This window comes from Danio aesculapii, chromosome 25 (genome assembly GCF_903798145.1).
Source record: "Danio aesculapii chromosome 25, fDanAes4.1, whole genome shotgun sequence".
Taxonomy (NCBI): domain Eukaryota; kingdom Metazoa; phylum Chordata; class Actinopteri; order Cypriniformes; family Danionidae; genus Danio; species Danio aesculapii.
The window spans coordinates 31,654,118-31,677,126 of record NC_079459.1 but is presented as its reverse complement, the minus strand read 5'-3'; the positions used below and the strand labels follow the sequence as shown (position 1 = coordinate 31,677,126).

At 38.4% G+C, this 23,009-nt stretch overlaps 1 protein-coding gene across 1 annotated transcript in view; it reads left to right on the top strand.

The window, feature by feature from the left end:
* plxnb2b (plexin b2b) overlaps positions 1 to 23,009 on the top strand; it is a 327,932-nt gene that overhangs the window by 239,669 nt on the left and 65,254 nt on the right. Inside the window, exons 5-7 of the mRNA XM_056451371.1 lie at positions 15,065 to 16,176; positions 17,902 to 18,090; positions 21,730 to 21,855. Coding sequence (XP_056307346.1) covers positions 15,067 to 16,176; positions 17,902 to 18,090; positions 21,730 to 21,855 — 1,425 coding nt within the window. The 5' untranslated portion in view covers positions 15,065 to 15,066. The remainder of the gene's footprint in view (positions 1 to 15,064; positions 16,177 to 17,901; positions 18,091 to 21,729; positions 21,856 to 23,009) is intronic.

The window sequence follows — 23,009 nt, the reverse complement described above, 5'->3', positions numbered from 1 at the left end:
AAACAGATAGTGATTCAATTATGTATTATATTTGCAGCATTTTGATTATACAAGAGCAAATCCCTGTGCAATTATTGAGGGTCAAACATTAGATACTTGAGTTGTGGGTTAGATACTTGAGCATGAAATACTTGAGTTGCGGATACTTGAGAGTTAATATTCTTCTTCAACTGTTGTTGGGTGTACATGCAATCCCATTGAACTGTATTGTAAAAAGTTACGAAATTTGGCACACAGATAGTCGACAATCTGAACGTTAACCAAAGCCATTATTGAGTGTCTGCTTTAATTCTTCTAGCACCACCTACTGAACAGGAATATTTTGAACTGTATAGGCTATTTGGGCTGTATTGACTCAAGACCATGATTCAGCGAACTCCACATTAACAATTTGTCTGATTTTCATCAAAAAACAAAAGTTAATTTGATAAATTTTCATGTTCTCAAATAACGAATTTGATGGATAAGTATCTCTTTAAGGCTTTAGGATATTTGGACCAAACATGTTGTATTGCTGCCTTGTCAGAATTGTAATATTTTTTTTAAATCCTTTTTTCTAATAGATTTTGATATATTTTTGCCTACAAACCAGTGGTCCATTAATGTCGTTCTTGTATTGCTCTAGAAATTTATAGGATCTCAATGAACCATATGGTAAAAAGTTTTGAAAATTGGCACACAGATAGTGGACAATCTTAACATTAATCACAGCCATTTTGGAGTGTCTGTCTTCATCCCTCTAGCGCCACCACATGTTCAAATATCTTTTAAATGGTACAGGCCACAGTTGTCAAACTCAGTTCCTGGAGGGCCGCAGGGTTGAAACTAAATTGTGCAAGTTTTGAAATTTGGCACACAGATAGTGGACAATCTTAACATTAACCACGGCCATTTTGGAGTGTCTGTCTTCATCCCTCTAGCTTCACCACATGTTCAAATATCTTTTTAACTGTATAGGCTATATAGGCAGTATTGACTCAAGACGTCATTTTCATCATAAAAAAAAACTGGACATTTAGAATTTTCTGAAACCCATGATTCATCGAATTCTACATTTGCAATTTGTCTGATTTTCATGAGAATCTTCTGACAGACAAAAATCCCAACAACAAAAAAACTGTAATTTGTTGAATTTTCATGTTTTCAAATAACAAATTTGATGGATATGTGGACATGAGGTATCTCCTCAAGGCTTTAGGATATTCCCAAACATGTTGTGTAGCTGCCTTGTCAGAATTATAATGACTTTTTTAAGTGCTAATTGATTTTGGTAAATTTTTACATTTGTGCTTTCTTTGGTTCAAGATGATTCCTTTTTAAACCTAATTTTAAATTTCAATTTAAAAATGTATTTTTCATTTTCATAAAAACTGTCGTCCATCTTAATATTTTACAAATACATTGGCATATTGTTATGAAAATCAGTATGCATCTTTAGCAACATGCATAGAAAGTCACTGAAATGTTTGAGGTGGCGCCACCTTGTGGTCAAACATTAAGGTTAGCATCTCATTCCACCTTTTCTACCTTATTTGGCACTTGCTGCTATATTCATTATTAATATGATCATTATTTTGAAACTGGTAGATTATGTACTGTGTTATTATGGCGTGTAATTGTTCGAAAGCACACACACACACACACACACACTTCTCGTGTCCCAGCAGAGCAGTGTTGTGTATCACTGTCAGTGACCTGCAAAGCTTTTATTGGCTTTATTTATTTAGCAGCCAGCGGGAGGAGAAACCGATCTCTCCTGCTCTCGTAGTGTTGACATTACGCCGAAAGATGCTGATGGCCTGTTCAAAGCACACAGGTGTTACAAGCACCATCTTCACACATACACACACACACACACACACATTCAAAAGCTCAGTCACTTCTCGTCTCTGACTTCTGACCCTGATTTCACAAGCTAAACAAAAGCGCTCTGTGCTTCTTTTTTTCTTCTTCTCGCTCCTGCTGCTATATTTGGATGCAATAATAGTGTGTACTGTGTATGGCGTACACCAGGGGTTCTCAAAGTCTCAATTCAAAGGTCCAAATCTGAAGTATCCAAGAAAAATATGGTTATATTGTAGGCAAAACATGATTTTAATAAACATGCACATCATCTATCAAATCATCCATACTCATTTTTTTTATTACTTATTCAATTTGCTTACACTAGCTGACAAAAGTCTTGTCGCCTATCCAATTTTTAGGAACAACAAATAATAATAACTTGACTTCTAGTTGATCATTTGGTTTCAGAAGTGGCTTATATGAAAGGCAAAGACCTCTAGATTACGCTTATTTTACCAAAATAAATTATGATCGTGCCTTGATTTTTTTTCTTATTATTTCATTAGGACAGTAAGGTCTGACTTTGCTTAGACAAAACTCTTGTCACTTAACAGAAATAATGTCCAGTATAGAATATAAAGTCATGCTGCAGTGGATAAAGAATGAATATTGTGTCTGACTCCCATGAGCTTGGAGGACTGCATCCATACATCTCTGCAATGACTCAAATCACTTCTTAATAAAGTCATCTGGAATGGCAAAGAAAGTGTTCTTGCAGGACTCCCAGAGTTCATCAAGATTCTTTGGATACATCTTCAATGCCTCCTCTTCATCTTACTCCAGACATGCTCAATAATGTTCATTTCTGGTGACTGGGCTGGGCTGGAAATATGAGAAGGAGTGCTATCCTGCTGAAGAATTTGCCCTCTCCTGTGGTCTGTAATGTAATGGGCAGCACGAATATCTTGATACCTCAGGCTGTTGATGTTGCCATCCACGCTGCAGATCTCTCGCATGCCCTCATAGTGAATGTACCCCAAACCATGATTTCCCTTCACCAAACTTGACAGATTTCTATGAGAATCTTCGCTCCATGCAGGTTCCAGTAGGACTTCTGCAGTATTTGTGATGATTGGGATGCAGTTCAACAGATGATTCATCAGAAAAATCTACCATCTACATCTAAATAAAAAATCTAATTACTTATTTAAAACGAGCTGAATCAACACAATTCTTGAGTTTTTTGGGGACAACTTAATTCTCTTATGTTCAATCCACTTAATTTTGTCAGCAATTCAGTTAACTTAATCAACTTGTGTTGGGACAACATGAAGGAATTGGGTGGAACCCAACATTTTTACAATGTATTTCAGTGTTATATTTTTTTAGGTAAGAGTTTAGTTTAAATACCAAATTTCACTGTTAACTAGTCGCTTATTACCTGCCGATTATTAAAATATTTGATGTTTATTTGTACTTATAAACTACATATTTCGCATAATCATATTCTACATCCCTAATCCTACCCAATACCTAAACATAACTACCTTAAAAACTGATAATAAGCAGCAAATTAGGAGTTTATGGATATAAAAGTACTGTGACTCAGTGGTTTGCACTGTAGCCTCAAAGCAAGGTCACTGGTTCGAGTCCTGGCTGGACCAGTTGGCATTTCTGTGTGAAATTTGCATGTTCTTACCGTGTTTGCGTGGGTTTCCTCTGGGTGCTCTGGTTTCCCCACAGTCCAAACACATGCAGTATAGGTGAATTGAATAAGCTAAATTGGCTGTAGTGTGAGTGTATGGGTGTTTCCCAGTACTGGGTTGCGGCTGCGTAAAACATATGCTGGAATAGTTGGTGGTTCATTCTGCCCATGATAAATAAGGGACTAAGCCGAAGTTAAAAGCTTTGGTAATAGTGAGAATTAAACGTTATAATGAAGTCGTTTTTCTTCTTCTTGTTCTTATTTATTATTAATAGTATTAGTACTAGTATCAGTATTAGGATTAGTAGTAGTACTAATAGTAGTAGTAGTATATTTATCATCTTACATTGTTCTTTTGTAGTTTTTTGGACTTTTTTCAAAAGCGAAAGATCTAAGAAACGACAGAGATACTAAAGCAACACTAATTGAGAAATAATTTCTCATCATCCCACAGACAGCGGTATCAATAAACCTGTCTAAAAGACCAATAATAAAAGAGTCTCCTCTGTGAAATGGAGCCATTGTAGAAGAATCGAGCTTCACGGATGAAGCCACATAATGGATGCAAAGCTCCATCATTAGAGACAATAAGGTGTGTAATAGATTCACTGTGGCGTCACAGCAGTGCGAAGTGTGTGCGACTGAAAAATGAGCGGGGGAAAGAAACGAGGAATCAGAGGGAGAGCGAAAGAGAAAAGGGGATGGACGGATAATCGAATGGGATTGGCGTAGAATTTCTCCATATTTAATCTCGTTTGGCCTGGTCCAGATGTGTCCGCCGGTTCTCCCGATGGACATTTGGCTCATGCAGAAAGTGCAAAGAGGACCGGTGAGTTGCTGGATTCAGTCCCAACATTCGGACATGTGTGTGTGTGTGTGTGTGTGTATAAACAGTTGGCAGCTGCAATGAGTGGAACAATAAACGCTCAGATGAGCCCAAACGTGGTTCGGTCGTCCTTTGGCCAGTGTGTTAATGGCTCTCGGCTCAGTCAAATGAAAATAAATGAAGAGACGCTCTGGATAATCACTCATATGGAAATTCAATGAAGCTGGAACGAAACTTTGATGCACCCCCACACATTCTGACGTGTGTTATTATCATATATTCATTCAGTGTGTTCTTCATTTATAGATTGTTGGTAGCCTTCAATTTTGTCCAGGCCAGTTTCAATACAGGGTGTCCGTGGAGTCTTTAAAAGTACTAAAAGTTCAATTTACAACAATTTAAGGAGTATTGTAAAACTATTTTAAGAGGTATTGTTAATCTTTGACTGCACAATGTACACTCACCAGCCACTTTATTAGGTGCACATTACTAGTACTGGGTTGCACCCCTTTTGCCTTCAGAACTGCCTTTATCCTTTGTTGCAAAGACTCAACAAGTACTGGAAATATTCCTCAGAGATTTTGGTCTATATTGACGGGATAGCATCACACGGTTGCTGCAGATCCACCACATCCCGAAGGTGCTCATTGGATTGAGATCTGGGGCCCGTTTCAGAAAGGAGGTTAAGTGAAACTCAGAGTATTTTATCCCTGAAATGAGAGAAACTCTGGGTTTTCCGTTTCAAAATGGCAGGTTTGTCAAACTGGAGAAAGCTGGGTAAGTCAAGCCTGTTTCTGAAAGAGAGGTAACTTTAACTTACTGTGGTAACTTACTCTGTGAACCTAACCTGGTCAGGAGCAGGTTATATTCTCTAAACTCTGAGTTTCTGTCGGTCTCCTCCCCTTTTTAAAAGACAAAGGGGCATTTCTTGCCTTAGCCTTACGTTTCCACCCTCCTATTTTAATGCTCATTTTGGATGTGCGCATAAAAACGATTGATGAAAACGTCATGATGCACATAACTTTTGAAAATACATATAAAAACCTATGCGCATTACTGAGAAGCTAACTAAACTTTTATTCGATAAGAAAAGATGTAGATGAAAACACTTTTACTCAACAAATTTTTTACTGCACACTGTAAAACATCTCAAATGTTGTTTTGGTCATTCTAAAAGCCTTAACCGTTTCAGTATTATTATATTATTAATAACCTCCAGAGCGTCTGCAGCGTGTCAGGAGCGTCTGTTCTCCGCGTCTCATGGCTTCAAACACCAACACGTGTTCATTGTGTGTCAGCATTGTCTTCTGACATTTATTAAATAAAGAAAAGATTGACGCAGCTTTTCTACTGCAGTAAATTTTGTTTTTACTGTTGATATTTGCCGCCAGTTAATAAGGAAGTGATTTTGTTCTCTTTGATTCATTGGATGGAAACGCTTTATTCGCACATTTATGCAATATTTAAATTTAATTAATAAATTTGGATGGAAACAAAGCTATTGCCTACATTTCAGTCACACAAAGAACAAAGTCACGTACGAGAATGGCTTGTCCTTTTTTAATAAATAATTATCTTAAATTCACCGACCTTCGACATGTGCTGTAACTAGATTAATGGGATTATTATTCGTTCTAAAAACTATTTTTTAGTTCTGCTCACATTCTAAATGTCATATAAACCTCTACCACTTGATCAATAAAAAAGGCAGACACACAAGAGCACTTTTACATCTATTAAAACTGATCAACGTGTATAAAAGTGGGAACATGTGTAAAATTTTTATAAACGTCACACATAACATTACTTATTTTATTATACTTAAATTTTATACTTATTTAAATACTTTAAATGTAAAATTACGCATTAACTAGAGCAGCTATGATTTCATGCTAACTGTCTCTGTTTCACTGCTGCAGTGGTGTTGCTTTTTTTAATATATGCTCATATTTGCTATAACATTTTATAGTCGCGGTGTGCGCGCTTAACTCTGAGTTGGTCTACTTAAAGTTGATTGACCTAACTCAGATCGGCTGTTCTGAAACCCAAAACTCAAGAGTTTTTAATCTCTCTGTAAATCAACTCAGTGTTCAAGTTTAAACTCAGAGTTGCTTGAACCTCCTTACTGAAACTGGCTCCTGGTGACTGTGGAGGCCATTTGAGTACAGTGAACTCATTGTCCTGTTCAAGAAACCAGTCTGAGAAGATCCGCGCTTTATGACATGGTGTGTTATCCTGCTGGACGTAGCCATCAGTGTGGAGGTATTGTAGTGGAGGTATTTTTTTAAACTGTTCACATTATTTATGTTGAATCTTTGTGTGGGTCATGATGAAAGTGCAGTTGTTGCCTCTAATTTGAAATCACTTCAGATAGTTCAGCCTGTAATAAAGCAGGCTGATCTTTATTTTTCATCTATTTAGGCAAGTTTTCTTATTTCAATCAGAATAAATTATTCTGAAATTATCAGATTTTATTTTACTTTGTTTTTAATTTATTATTTCTCAGGACTTTTATTTTGATGCATAATTTAGTTTGTTTGAATTTAATTTATAATATATTTCGGATGTTTCCCTTATCTGACCCATTAGTTTCAGGTTTTGGAGTCTCTTCTAATGTTGTAAAGAGTTAACGGATAGGAAGAGGTTGAAAATGTGGACTGTTGGTGTGCCTTCGGGAACAGGGTTGGTAAACACTGAATTAGACAACTACAGTATACATGCCGTAACATGTTAGATTTACCTCAATATACAAAACTTGTTAGTTAGAATGAAATTATTAACATAGGGACTAAGGTTTTGCTGATTTCATGCACTAATTTACAAATAATACATAAATATGGACTTTAAAAAATGCTGGGATGTTGTAACCCAATGTTGGGTCAACTATGGACAAACACAGCCATTAAGTTAAAAAGTGTCATATAGATTTAATTGAAAAAATATAAAGCAAAAGGATTTTTTTTATTTGCGAAGTGTATTTAAAAGTCTTTAATGCGAAGCAAATTATAGATTATAGATTTAATTTATTATTTCTCAGGACTTTTATTTTGTTGGATAATTTACCATTATTTTTAAAATTTATTATTATTATTAATATTATTATACAATATGTGACACTGAACCCTAAAACCATGTTGCGTGAGTTTATTTGTTGCAATAGCCACAAATACATTGTATTAGTAAAAATTATCGATATTCTTTTCATGCAAAAAATCATTCGAATTTTAAGTAGATGATGTTACATGAAGATATTTTGTACAATTCTCACTGTAAATACATAAAAACTACATGTTTTATCACAGGTTTATTACTGATACGTACCCCTATATAAATTTTTGGAGATCACGTAATATGTCCCAGGAGCTACGTTTTTTTGCATTCTTTGTTTTCGCGAATCCACCAGAGGCCCCTGTGTACACGTTTTCAGATCTCAAATTTCTCTCACGAGTGCCATTCGCGCCTTCTGTTCTTGGGTATATACACCAGAGGCTGGTGTTGAATGACTGACTGACTGGTTGACTGACTGACTGACCGACCCTAAACTTCCCTAAACCCGACAGTGTTGTCGAAAGCAATCCAGAAAAAGAAAAGCCCTAACGGCCACCTGATTTTTTCAGAGTTTACCACGTTCTCACCCTTTTATTTACTTGCTTGTTTTATTTTTTGCCTTTTGTTTTTGTTTTACCTGCTTTCTGGAACCATTCTTTGTCATACTTGAACCCTATTATTGCAGTCAACTCCTCTTGGCGTCTCAAGTCCCCCTATGTACACTCTGAGCCACTGGATAAATTGGTAACAGTGGGAAAAAAAAGGCAATCACAAAGAGGTTAGCAAGCAGCTGGTAGCGCTGAAAAAAAGCAGAAGACGTCAGCGGTGTCATACTGCCCCATAGCGTTAAAGACGAAATGCAGCCATACGTACCTCTGGCTACATAATTCATGCTCTCCAGAAATGTATACGGGGGTACATTTTCACAACGAGCCTGGGTTGCAATTTTTGATTAGTAATACCCATTTCTACCCAATAATTTGCTGCTTTATTTAAACCCTAATTGGATCAAATATTGACTAACCCAAACATTGGGTTAAATTTGGTTCTATTCATTTAATTCAAAAAATTTCAGCCAAATTTTGTCCAATCCTAACAAACCATACATCAATGAAAATATACAATCATAGTTATGGTTTTGTGGTCCAGATTAGACTATAAATCCATCAATACCTACAGTAATTCATTACCTTACTTCATTGGGTGCATAATTTGCATTTATATAGACCAGTAAAAGACCACCATTTCATTAAAAAAAAAATATTTTGTCTTTTTACTGAAGACTGAAAGCCCCAGCATGGAGAATTTTTACCACATTTAATAAACCCGCAGGCCTTTAATAACTCAGCCATTGTGTTGGCGTCCTCACCGCTTGAGGACATGGTGTTTGGTGCTCTGAAAAGCTGGAACCTGACCGTGTCCTGTAATCTTCAGTGGTCCAGGTGAACGACATGCAAGGACTTGCCTTGAAGTGGCACGCGGTGAATCTGAAGGCTTGCTCGAGATCTAACAAGGGCCGCTTTTCTGGTTTCGCAATTCTGCTCCGAGTCCAAAGTGTTTTGTTCCTTCACCCGACTGAGAAGAAAACAGGATTATCTCTCTCAGGCAATAATAAACCAGCGCTAATGAGTCGTCTTTTCTGTCTCTCTGTCTCCCTCCTGGAGGTACAGTACTCTGTTCTTTACTCCTGTTATATTTTAACACTCTCCTCTTGGATTTTGTTTTAGCTTCGTTAGGGCATAACTAGTTTCATTATTATTTATCGGACATTTTTTATTGTTTTCCTCCCCTTGGCTATCTCTGCATATGTAAGGTGACCAATTCATCTTTATTTGAATTCTGTAGAGCTTTTACAAAGGGAAGTGTCAAAGCAGCTTAACAGAAGTTCTTGTAAATTCAAATTCAGTCAGTCCAGTTTTCAGAGATGAAGTTCAGTTCAACGTTGGGTTACGACAGGGATGGGCAAACTTGATCCTGCACAAGACTTTAGCTCCAACACTAATCAAACACACCTGAACACACTAATCAATGTCTTCAAGATCACTAGAAAGCTACACAGGTGTGTTTGATTAGGGTTGGAGCAAAATTATACAGGACAGCAGCCCTCCAGGATCAAGTTTGCCCATCCCTGGGTTACAACAACCCAGCATTTATTAATGTAAAACATATCTAGTAAAAAATATTCCAAATATACATTATGTAACACATTTTTGGTTTGACTATAAATATCTGTCCCGATTGTTTGTTGGGGCGACATGGTGGCTCAGTGGTTAGCACTGTCGCCTCACACCAAGAAGGTCACTGGTTTGAGTCCGAGTTGGCATTTCTATGTGGAGTTTAAATTGGCAATAGTGTATGAGTGTGAATGAGTGTGTATGGATGTTTCCCAGTACTGGGTTGCAGCTCGAAGGGCATCCGCTGTGTAAAACATATGCTGGATAAGTTGGCGGTTCATTCCGCTGTGGCAACTCCATATTAATAAAGCGACTAAGCCCAAAAGAAAATGAATGTATGAAGAGTTTGCAAAAAAGTCCACATTTGACCCAACTTTGAGTTAACAACCCAGTATTTAGTAGTATAAAACATATCTAGTAAAAAATATTTAAAATATATATAATATAACACATTTTGGTTTGTCTATGCTGTATATAAATATCTGTCCCGATTGTTTGTTGGGGCGACATGGTGGCTCAGTGGTTAGCACTGTCGCCTCACACCAAGAAGGTCGCTGGTTTTAGTCCGAGTTGGCATTTCTATGTGGAGTTTAAATTGGCAATAGTGTATGAGTGTGAATGAGTGTGAATGGATGTTTCCCAGTACTGGGTTGCAGCTCGAAAGGCATCCGCTGTGTAAAACATATGCTGGATAAGTTGGTGGTTCATTCCGCTGTGACAACTCCATATTAATAAAGAGACTAAGCCGAAATGAAAATGAATGTATGAAGAGTTTGCAAAAAAGTCCACATTTGACCCAACTTTGAGTTAACAACCCAGCATTTAGTAGTATAAAACATATCTAGTAAAAAATATTTAAAATATATATTATATAACACATTTTTGGTTTGTCTATACTGTATGTAAATATCTGTCCCAATTGTTGGGGCGACATGGTGGCTCAATGGTTAGCACTGTCGCCTCATACCAAGAAGGTCGCTGGTTTGAGTCCGAGTTGGCATTTCTATGTGGAGTCTAAATTGGCAGTAGTGTATGAGTGTGTATGGATGTTCTCAGTACTGGGTTCCAGCTCGAAGGGCATCCGCTGTGTAAAACATATGCTGGATAAGTTGGTGGTTCCAGATTAATAAAGGGAATAAACAGAAGGAAATATGAATGAATTGTTTGTCGCTCGTCCCATATTCCCCTTTGAGAAGTCTGGTGACCCTTTGTATCAGTTCTCAGGTAAATGATCAGGCGTTTGTTATCATGGACGTAGCGCTCAGAGCCGGTTGGTGTTGAGCACTACTGCGCCAGTATTGCGTGATGTGGAGCCACAGCGCTTTGATCCTGCGCAAATTTCAGGATTAGCAGCCGGATTAACGGCGCGTGTGATGGATGAAAGAGACTGCCACACGGGGACAGGAGACGCGCTGACCTATAACCGCACATCTGAGGGAATTTGTATGGCAACAGACGGTTTTGGGGGTTGGATGTGAGCGATTTGCATGCATAAGCAAATGAATCTTTGAAGCCGCATGCGGTACAACGGGAGCGACCAAGCAGAAATTCGGTCGCCCTAATCAGAGTTTAAAGACTCTGTCTCTCGAAGAAGTTTCATGTCAGGGAAAAGTTTCCCTCTGCATGTTTTAATAAAAAGGGTTTTTGTCTTTCATCGTGCTTAAACAAGGGAGCTCCGAAGCTCACTGAAGCCTTTTATTTTTCCACCCTTCAGCCAAGAAAGCGCTTTGCCCCAGATATCAGCTGCTCGTCTGGAGATATGTGTGCACTTTCGGTTGGGGGAACGCATGTTGTGGCCTGTGATGATGTTCACTCACAAATTTACATGTACAACACGAGTATCAAAACTTAATAAATAATACTTAAATTATACTTAAATATATACGTTTTATACTTAAATAAAACTTAATTAATAATTACTTAATAAAACAACAGAATATGTGAGCTTGACCTTTTAGTTTAGTAAGAGTTTACACTCACTGGCCACTTTATTTCATAACACAAATTTCTAATTTGCCAATCACATGGCAGCAATTCAATGCATTTAGGCATGTAGACATGGTCTGCTGCAGTTCAAACTGAGCATCAGAATGAGAAAGAAAGGTGATTTAAGTGACTTTGAACGGTTTGAAGATAATAGCCCAAAAAAGAGAAAATATCCAGTGAGCTGCAGTTCTGTGGCCGCAAATTAGATTATTATTAGTGTACCTAATAAAGTGGCCAGTGAGTGTATGTTTGGCAATAATAGAGAACAAGTGTCTCACACACATCCTGAAAAAATTAGGCCAAAATATGAGTTCGCCCACAATCGGATTGTGCGGTAGTCATAAACCAAACAAAACATTGAATTAAATCTAAAAATATAGGTTTCCACACATGTGTGTAGCTCTTATAATGTGGGTATTTACTTTTCTAGGATTGACAAATTTGCATCTTAATACCAAGCATTATGGGGGCCAGTGAATAAGATTACGCCTGTAAACATGTTCATTAAGTTGTTCATGGACATTTTAAGAATGCTCAAGGTCATTGGGGAGTTTTAGTGGGGTTTCTGAGTAAATGCTAGATTGCGCTAGTGGGTTTTTATGGTGCTCCGGGGCATGCTTGAGGTGGGGTGGTTGATAGGATGTTTTTAATAGGTTTCTATAGTGTTTTGGGCGTTTGCTAGGGTGCTCTGAATTGTTGCTAGGATATTCTGGAATGAAATACTGAAAGTCTTGGTTATATTTTGAACACTGAACATGGTAGAGAACAAGACCTGACTCGGGTTAACAATGTTTTTTCACTAGAAGTCTGATTGCTTGTAAGGGAAAAAGTGCACCTTTTCTAAACAAAGGTTTCATTAATGTGCCTGGAAGCAATAGTAAAAGTTTTTACCAGTGTAAAGGGGATTGGGGGAGGGATTGCATGGGGATATGAGGTCCTCATTTGAGTTGAAATCTAACATGAGACTCTCCTATCAAGGCCCTCGGAAATATATCAGTTTTTCCCAATTATGGCAAGAAATTACAGTTATGGAAGGAATTACAGAAATTTCACTAGTGATTGGTCAAACCCCTTAGATCTGGCATATGTTTAAACTTTTCTTGAAACCAAAAGTGTAACTTCTCATGCGGGAGATTGTTCTAGTGGGGCCTAATGCTGAATTTCTTCCAAGGGGGGACCATACTACCCCCAAAATCCAATCCCAAGGTTTAATTTGTGCCGGAACAAGCTGGATCCAGCACCTGTAAAATCTGATCCGGCACATCATTTTACCAATCCCCCTCATTTTACAGATCCCCCTCCTCAAATGCACCCCCGCTCTTGACTTTCTTCTGCGACTCCCCAGCCTTCTTCGTCTGCGACACAATACCCTCCCCATCCTCTTCACTTTTGGCCACGACACCATACTACCCCCCCCCCCCCTTAGTTTCATCCACGACACCATCACCCCCCCCCCCTTTATTCCACGCCTTTACACTTTTGTCTTCGGTGCCACAACCGCCAACCCACCTCCCGGTCTTCACTTTCGTCCACGACACCTCTCCCTCCTCTAGTAACATGCCGGATCCGTTACCCCAATCTGTTCCGGGACCACACATTTTACAAATTAAGCACTGCCAATCCCCCTATACAAACCACCCTTACCCTGGAAAACTTTTTCTTGTGGCTTTGTAGATTAAAATCAAATCTGAGTCTGAATGGAGTTCAATTGGAGACCAGATGATCTCAGCAGAGTGCTCATCTTCTAATACCTCCTTCTAATTTAAGTCAGCAGTTGTTTTGTGCCTGTTTGACGAATCTGAGGGAACTTATTTAAATGAAAGATAATGCAGAAATTAGAAATCCATCAACTTTTCTGAGCTCTGAAAGAACAATCAAATCTTGCTCGGAGATTTACTTTGGGTTTAGGAGCACTATAGGAGCACAGACCATCTCAATGCATCTGTCTGCAGGTGCTTGAAAGGAATCATATAATATTTAACTTCTAATCTAAGAAGATAAATGACAGCATTTACTGATAGCGCTAGACCTGAAAGGACATTTCAGCAGCTCTAACTCAATAGTGAGCTCATGGACACAAAGGAAATGGGACGTGGACATATAGATCAGTGACAGAGACTTCGCTTAAGAATCGCACATATATCTTCAAGGATCCAATTACCCTGACATGTGTGTTCGTAATGCAGGACAGAAGGTCAAGACACACTGGCCTGCGTCCATTAATTCTGTTATGGCCGTCAGTGTGGAAAGCAGCCTTGAAGAGAACCTAGTCGTCTGTCTCAATTAGGGCAAATGACAAATGCTAAATTCAGATGCTAATTTGTTGGGGTGTTGGATTTTGAGGTTAAGTAAGTGTAGAGGTGAGGTTAATTAGTTGCGCTTGCTAGGGCAAAGACTTTTACTATTGCTCATGCGGACATGCATGATACCTAAAGCCTGGTGGTTGTTTAGGAAAAGGCCGCTATTACTCTTCTAAGGCAGCAATCAGAATTATGGTGAAAAGACAATGAACCTAAATCCAGTCTGATCTCTAGGGTTGCACTGAACACCACAGACCAGAATATCAGAGAGAGTTTCAGCCTCTCAGCTTAGATATTAAACAGTTAAAATAATACAGAGATCCTGTTTTACCTCCCTCTGTGTTCATATAAATATTAAATAAGCAGACATATCTTTTGGACACAAGAAAAGGGTAAGGTGGTTGGTATAGGGGGATTGGATGGGGTGGTATAAGGTCCCCTCTTAAAAGAAACCCAGCATTAGGCCTCACTAGATCAAGTCAGGATCCATCTCTGATCAAGGGCCCCAAAAGTCTCTCAACCTTGCCCCAGGTTACATCACACATGGAAATAGTGAAGATATGGCAAATTTCCCATTGGTGATTGGTCACGTTTTGCTGCTATCTACACCTGAGTCCCACACAAACCACTGCTGCAACAAATCATACCGCTGCAAAAAATGGCCTTAGGACAAAGTAAAAGAATAACAAGCCACTCTGAAAAGAGGGCGAACAACGCAAACCAATTTAAGCCACCATTCTAAATTAAAAAGAATTGTTTAAGGGTACGATCTAAAAAGGGCAGCTACATTTACGGGAAGAAATGGAATTTGTAATAAATGAGCTTCGTGATCAGCAGGGAGACGGGGAAAAAGATGAAAATTGGCAATAGGAGGGCAGGGGGTTTTATGTAAATGAATGTGAGAGCTGAAATTAACTCAACCCTCAGGATGAGTGCGTTATCACTCCGCTGCGTTCATGAAACTCCAGGGAATGGCAGGTTAACATCATAAAAACAGACGCCCAGGTCTGAGCCTTGTCAGGGTTTTTAATTTGAAGGATTGTGCGCTGAAGGGATGAATGGGCAACGTGGTCAGGCCCACTTGTAATGACCTTCAAAAACTGTTATAGTAATAATCTGTTTATATGTCAACTTTGTGTACACTGTATCCATATTTCTTTTTATAGCAGTGGCCATGTGATTCTACACCACAATACCTGAACTTCACATTTGTCCTAATTCAGACTTTTTCTTTTCACAGCAATGGCTCCCTGGTTACCAGCGGTCCTACTGGTGCTACAAGTAACCACTGCATCGTCTGAAGACTCCGTGTTTGAGTTTTCCACTGACACGCCAATCAATAACGTGGTGCAGGACCCTCTGACGGGACGTGTTTATCTGGGTGCGGTCAATGCCATTTATCAGTTGGACTCTTTATTGAATCTTGAGGCCAGAGCTGAAACGGGGCCCAAGAAAGATGCTAAAGGTTGCACGCCTCCGGTGTCTACTTGCCAGGACCTGAAAGACACCAACAATACCAATAAACTCTTGCTGGTTCATTCGGCAAACGGGTCACTAATAGTCTGTGGGAGTTTGTATCGAGGAATCTGCTCTTTGCTCAACCTCACCAATGTCAAAGAGCAGATCTATTATAGTGACAGCAAAGGAGAGCGTACTTATGCTGCCAGTACTGAAGACCATGTTTCCGTAGTGGGGGTCATGGCCACGCTTGAAATCGACAATAAGCCATTCAGTGTCTTTTTAGTGGGGAAAGGATATGGAAGCATGGACAGCTCCAAACTCATCAGCACCCGAATTGTTCAGAACTATCGCGACTGGGTTGTGTTTGAAAGCATCATCGAGGCGTCTACCGTCCAAGCGGTTCCCTTTGTGCCCAAGTACCTGCATGACTTTCGCTTCGCCTTTAAAAACGACAATTTTGTCTACTTCCTCTTTTCGCGCACTCTTGGCAGAACCGACAACAAGAACTTTACTTTCATCTCGCGCCTCTGCGAGAACGACAATCACTATTATTCGTATACAGAGCTTCAGCTTAGCTGTGGCCAGAACAATCGGTACAATAAAGTCCAGGCGGCGTATTTGTCAGATCCAGGGAAAGAGTTGGCCCAGGTGATGACTGATTCTGGAGAGTACGGCACTGTCAAGGAATGGGATAAAGTCTTGTTTGTGGTGGCTAGCTTAGAGGAAGGGGCCACCGAATCTGCTTTGTGTATGTACCCCCTTAAAAACATCAACCAGAAACTGTTGGCCATCGTTACGGCTTGCTACACTGACAATGGGAAGATTGATGACAGATTAGTCGTGGAGAGTCCCTACACGTCCAGTAAAGATGGTCCTTGTGTCAAACATGATGTAAGTACAAGCTTATTTACATTGCTTAATATCACAATAGGGATGTGGGGAATCTAATTTATGCCTGAAATTTAAAAAATAGCTTGAAGAATTTGCAAATAAAGCTATTTCCTTCCTATGTGTCCCCTGAGAAACCAGTGTTACTATAAAAAATATTTTTGAGTATAGACTTTTGCACAGGTGTTTGCAGAATTATTTAAACAACATTTGAGATGTTTACTCATTATGCTGCCAATTTATGCTGAATTTTGTACCATCGATACTTAAGTTTTAAAAATGTCCATTTCCTGCTAACATTTGAGGGCTGTTGAGCACAACAGAAATGACTGTGATTGGCCATGAAGGTCATCAGTTCACCGAACTGGCTTGTAAACCCAGTATTAGTCTAGTTATTCAATAACATTGTTTCTTGAGGCAAAATCACATGAATTTTTGATGTTCCTACTGAAATTTGCTGAATTTTTCAGCAAAATGTCTTTCCACTGTACACCACCTGACAAAAGTGTTGTCGTCTATCCCAGCTGTAAGAGCAACAAATAATAACTTGACTTCTAGTTATTATAGTAGGTAGATTTTTCTGATGAATCATCTGTTGAACTGCATCCTAATTGTCACAAATACTGCAGAAGACCTACTGGAACCCACATGGCCCAAAATTCCCACAGAAATCAGTCAAGTTTGGTGAAGGAAAAATAATGGTTTGGGGTTACATTCAGTATGGGGGTGTGGGAGAGATCTCCAGAGTGGATGGCAACATCAACAGCCTGTCAAGACATTTCTGCTGCCCATTACATTGCAAACCACAGGAGAGGGCAAATTCTCCAGCAGGATAGCGCTCCTTCTCATACTTCAGCCTCCACATCAAAGTTCCTGAAAGCAAAGAAGCTCAAGGTGCTGCAGGATTGGCCAGCCCAGTCACCAGACATGAACATTATTGAGCATGTGTGGATTAAGATGAAGGAGGAGGCATTGAAGATAATTCCAAAGAATCTTGATGAACTCTGGGAGTCCTGCAAGAACGCTTTCTTTGCCATTCTAGATGACTTTATTAATCAGTGATTTGATTCGTTGCAGAGATGTATGGATGCAGTCCTCCAAGCTCATGGAAGTCATACACAATATTCATTCTTTTACTACTGCTCCATGACTTTATATTCTATACTGGACATTATTTCTGTTAATTAACAAGACTTTAAATTAAAAATCAAGGCATGATCATATTTTATTTTGGTAAAATAAGCGTATTCTAGAGGCGTTTGCCTTTCATATACGCCACTTCTGATACCAAATGATCAACTAGAAGTCCAAGAAGTGTTATTTGTTGTTCCTAAAACTTGGATAGGCGACAAGACTTTTGTCAGGTAGTGTAGTTTATGCAATATTTTTTCTCATGAGATAAAAACCTTTATCGAACTGATGTGGATCCTTGTAATTGATGTATACTATGGCGTTTCCATCCAGCATTATTTATGCAATACTCTGAAATGGAGGATTAAAACATTTTTTGAAATGTAAAAGTTAAACAACTGATAAGGTTAAGGACAAAACAATATGTGGTCTAAAGTAAATCAATTAAGTGAATTAAAAAAATTGTAGAAAGATTTTTCCGAGTTTGAGCAATGAATTATATTTCCAGTGTCATATATTCAAACATCAGACTTAAAAGTACATTTAAAAGTGGATTTTTTTAGTGTCTGCTTTGTGATTCCCTTTGTTATCTTGCAGAAAGACATAGTGAACCGGTATAAGTGCGGAGCTGATTTTCTCCCGTCACCGTTGGCCAGTCGACAGGACTTTGCCTTGAAGGCCAATCCAGTCTTCACCAGACAGAACCTGCTGACCGCGGTGGCCGTGGCTGTCGAGAATGATCACACCATTGCCTTTCTGGGGCACAATGCTGGAGAGGTGATCAAGGTGAGATAAGTTGTGTTCAATTCAAGAAACTATATTCACACGCTGCTCAAACCCTCATCCGAGGTGCTATAATGCAAAGCATTGAGGTCGCTTTATAAGAGGTAAAATGTTCTAGATTCCAGTCGTTATGGCAGAATAATGGTACTTTTAAGTTTGGACTATACAAATGTGCAAATTCAAAGGTTAAGTGTGTATAAAAATGTATTATTTAATGACTCTAATGTTGTTTCAGATTTGTATATTGCTGTTTAGCTTTTCAAAACAGTCAGTAATTGGTATATAAGTAATGGCATTAGTTATGTGAGAACTGCTTTGAATGATTTGTTCATTGCTGGTTGATTCAAGGAGAATATTATTAGCGAACAACAACGGAAATATTCTCAAATGACTTGAAATACAGAATGCAATCATTATAATTACTAGTTATGGCATTTAAGATGTTACTGATTGAAAAAGTTTCTGTGTTTACGAGAATTTATTTTGCTTCACTTCACCTGATTCACTTCACAAAAGGACTCAGTGATTCGTTCACAATGTACAGGGTAAAATGTTTCACATTAGTTATTTAAAGAGCGCCTATTATGCATTATAAAAAATCATATTTTGGTTTTGGGGGTGTCTAACAACAGCCTGAAATGAATGCACGGTCAGAAAACACTTTCATTGTCTTATAATATGCAGTTAGCTTTACCTAATTCTCCCAACAACTCCTATATGATTTGTTCAGTGATTCATTTGTTCCCAAACCCCTCCTTTGAGTGAGGTTAATCTGTGCTGATTGGTCCAATGACCCAGTCTGTTGTGATTGGTCAACTGGGTTCAGCACGTCCATCACCGTTATGAAGTAGCACAGAGTATGTGAGAGCCCAATGCAGCTAAACACGAGCATATTACTCTACTCTTAACCCTAACCCCAAGTATTAACAATGACACACATTCAGTATTTATCCACACAGTGGCAATTGTTGAACTATTTTAAAAACAGACCTGAAATTAACATGGTTTTGGACGGAATATGTGAACATCCCCATACAGATTTAACCTGGGAGATAAAGGGCAAGCATCGATATATAGTAAATAAGTGATTACAAGAGATGCAGAGAAATTACAAGTTACAACACACAATTTAATACATATTTTACAAATATGTATAATGTACAAATATAAAAAGAAAACGCAGCAACAATTTTAATCACAATTGCATGTTCTGATCCGGAGGAAGAAGAAACTGGTTTCATATGAACTGTAACAATCACTGACAAAGTCCCTGTCAAAGTCTGACAAAAGTCCTATACATAACAGTCCCTGCTGCTCCTTCCTTTAATAACAAACAGCCAGTGAATCCCACATTGCAGCGCAGGTTATTGTATCAATCATCAGACAAATGACAGGAACAAACACAGCACTAGGTTGGCTATACTGGTATTGTTGTGAAAATAAACTTTAACTGTTTATTCCCCACAGCTGAATCTCCGTCTGTCAGTGATCGTCATCTTTGCGTCATGAAAGGGAAAGGCACGTTCACGTTTTACCGTATCCCGCACTTTATATTTGGTGATGTACGGTATCGACGTCAATGCGTTCAGACAAAAGATCCAAACCCAACACGATTCATTTATTCGACTCTGACTCGACTATTTTGTTGAAGAATCAATATTTTAATCACGGTGCACTTTCAGATTTAAACCTCAGCTAGATGTTTTCATTCACTTAGAGCTGTGTTACACACTATAACTTTAATAACACTGTAACACACTTTAATAACTTTAAATTTGATGTAAAACTCACATTTGCTACATTTTTAAGATGTTATTGACTGAAATGGTTCATGTGGAGTATTTATGAAAGATTACCATACCTGTCAACCCTCCCGTTTTTCCCGGGATTCTCCCGTATTTTACAGTTCTATCCTGCCATCATCCTGTAAAGGTATTTTCCCGTATTTCTCCCTTAATTTCAATCTTTCTATGAAGGATGCCAATAATATAAGCTAGTCGTACAACCGAACCACCAGGGGCCGCCCATTACTCTTAAATGTGAATCTGTTCTGTGCTTTCGTTTTATTTAGGCATGAAAACACTTTGAAATAAACATAAAACGGCGGGATTCCCTTTCCTTTTCATTACAGGTGCCGTCGCCTCTCCTATGCAATCCTCAAAACAGTCATATAGCGGTCCGTGACTGTCAGCTGATGCGCTCAATAGTGATAAATAGACGCTGTTTCCCAAAAGGATTCTGAACAGGCGATTTGAAGCAGAGCGAAGGTCTGGGTTTTGGGTTCGTGTTTGAACAGACATATACACATAATTAATAATAATAACATCTAAAGATCTTGGTGGTGGGGTGGGGGGGTGTTCAAACACAACTAATTTAGTCCTAAATCCTATTCATTATAACGTTAGATCTTGCATTTAAAGTGACCCCTCTGTTATTTAATGAAATCAAACGAAAAATCTAAATAAATAAGAGATTCATTTGCTGCTCTTTAATCAGAATGTGTAAGTTATACAGTGAAGATTAATGAGATTTGATTAACTTGATTCTAGTTCTTTATAATAGCTATTAATTTTAATAAGCTGAATTGTTTGCTAATTTATTTGCTGCTAACGTCTGATACTTATTTTTTCTATTGTAAATAATAATAATAAAACATATTACTGACCGTTATTTTACAATGAAACAGATGAACAGGGGGGTGGGGGGCATATCCCTTATTTTTACATCCCATTAGAAGTATTCAATAAGAATGAGTCATTTGATTCAGAGCTTTTCAGTGAATTATTTGATTCATTCACAGAATGGCTGATTATTTTTCTTTAATATTGCATCATTATTTTCATGATATTTGTAAAGTTTGAAAGCATCTTACCTTAATAATAATCACATATACAAAAACAACCAACATTCATAGTTTCTCCTTTCATATAAAAAAAATCATCCAGGTTTTGAACAACACGAGGATGAGTAAGTGACACAATACTCCTCTTAACAAACTTCTCTACAATGTAAAAATAACCAAAAACTGACAGTCCGTAGGAGGACGCCAACAAAAAAAAAGAGAGAGCACAGTGTAAGTCATTGTTAAGGAAAGGAACGCTCCGGAAATTTGAGACAACCAATTAGTGAAGCGCTATAACCAGCTAGCTACCTGATGTCACACACCTGATTTAGCATGCGCGTCACAAAAAGCTGGAGTTTAAGCTTTGGCAGGTGAGGGAATTGCAGAGGGAACGTGGCGAATCTCTGACAGAGGGATAAAAGAGAAAGAGATATTACTGTCACCCAAACCCAAGCGCTACCGCTAAACGCGTTAGACGTTATATTAGAAATAATGAACCGCTAGCTCCTATAAGCCTTTGTTAGAGCTGATTATTTGTAGGATAGACAGATGCAATTCAGCGATCGGAAAAAAAAATCTAGTCCGCATGGAGTTTTTATGAGTTCTTGCCATTTTCTGGCCATTATTGGGCTTGTAGGCCATTAGTTCAGGGTTGACGCGTTTGTCAGGTGCGGCTCAGGTGTGTGGGATGCTCTGAGGGGGGGTTTGTGTGGTCCGTAAATATGACAGATGTGTCCTGTCCTGTTGCCCGACTGTTTAATTGTGGCTCTCTCTGTGTCTATTGTTCTCTCTTTATGCAGGTACATTTGTCAAGCCCGCCAGAGCCATACAATCCCGGCCCGGGCTACAAAACCAGCGGTTACGTAAATAAGAACCTTTTCTTCGACAAAGCCCAGGCGCACTTGTACATCACCACCGAGAAAAAGGTACAAGGCTAGAGTCATTTATCATAGACACTCTTTGACCTCAGGAAGCAGCTATTTTATTGCACTTCATTGTTGTTGCTGAAATTAATGTTAATATTTTTAAATGCGGTCAGAATATGGCAAACCATTTTAACGCTTGAAGGAATAGTTCACCCTAAATTGAAAATGCCCAAAACTACATGAACCTAATAAGTGTTTGGGCCACCCTTATCAGCAACAACGGCAATCAAGCATTTTTGATAACTTTTAAAGGTCATGCCACAGCATCTCAATTGGATTCGGGTCAGGACTTTGTCTAGGCCCCTCCAAAGTCTTCATTTTTTGTTTTTTCTACAGCCATTCAGATGTTGACTTGCTGGTGTGCTTTGTTAATTAATTTTGTTTTCACTTAGCAATAATAACCTTTATTTAAAAACTGCATGATGTTTTTACTTGTTATCTTTGACTAATATTTTGATTAGTTTGATGATTTGAAACATCAAAGTTTAAAGGAATAGTTCACTCTAAATCAAAAATGACCAAAACTACAGTCCAAAAACACAAAAAGTGTTTGGGCCACCCTTATCAGCAACAAAAGCAATCAAGCATTTTTGATAACCTATTTTTAAGGTCATGCCACAGCATCTTAATTGGATTCGGGTTAGGACTTTGTCTAGGCCACTCCAAAGTCTTAATTTTTTGTTTTTCTGCAGCCATTCAGATGTTGACTTGCTGGTGCGCTTTGTTGATGAATTTTGTTTTCCCTTAACAATAATAACCTCCATTTAAAAACTGCACGATGTTTTTACTTGACATATTTGGCTAATATTTAAATGAGTTTGATGATCTGAAACATCAAAGTTTGAAAGACATGGAAAAAAATAAGCAATCAGTAAGGAACAAACATTTTTCACATCACTGTATCTGTATATATTATAGATTATATGTTAAGATGGTTTGCCGTAATCTGAAGGCAGCAGTATAGTGTTTGTCTTCTTGCTGTGTGTTAGTCTTTAACCTCACTGTGGCGTAATTGCAGTGTTTATGAAGGAATGATGTTTTGAAATCATTCTTTTGCTGTTTTATCGGCTTCTCTGCAATTTTCTGCTGTTAATTCCGCTTGAACCGCAGGCTTTGTGTAGATCAGATCATTCCAGTGTAAACACAATACTTTG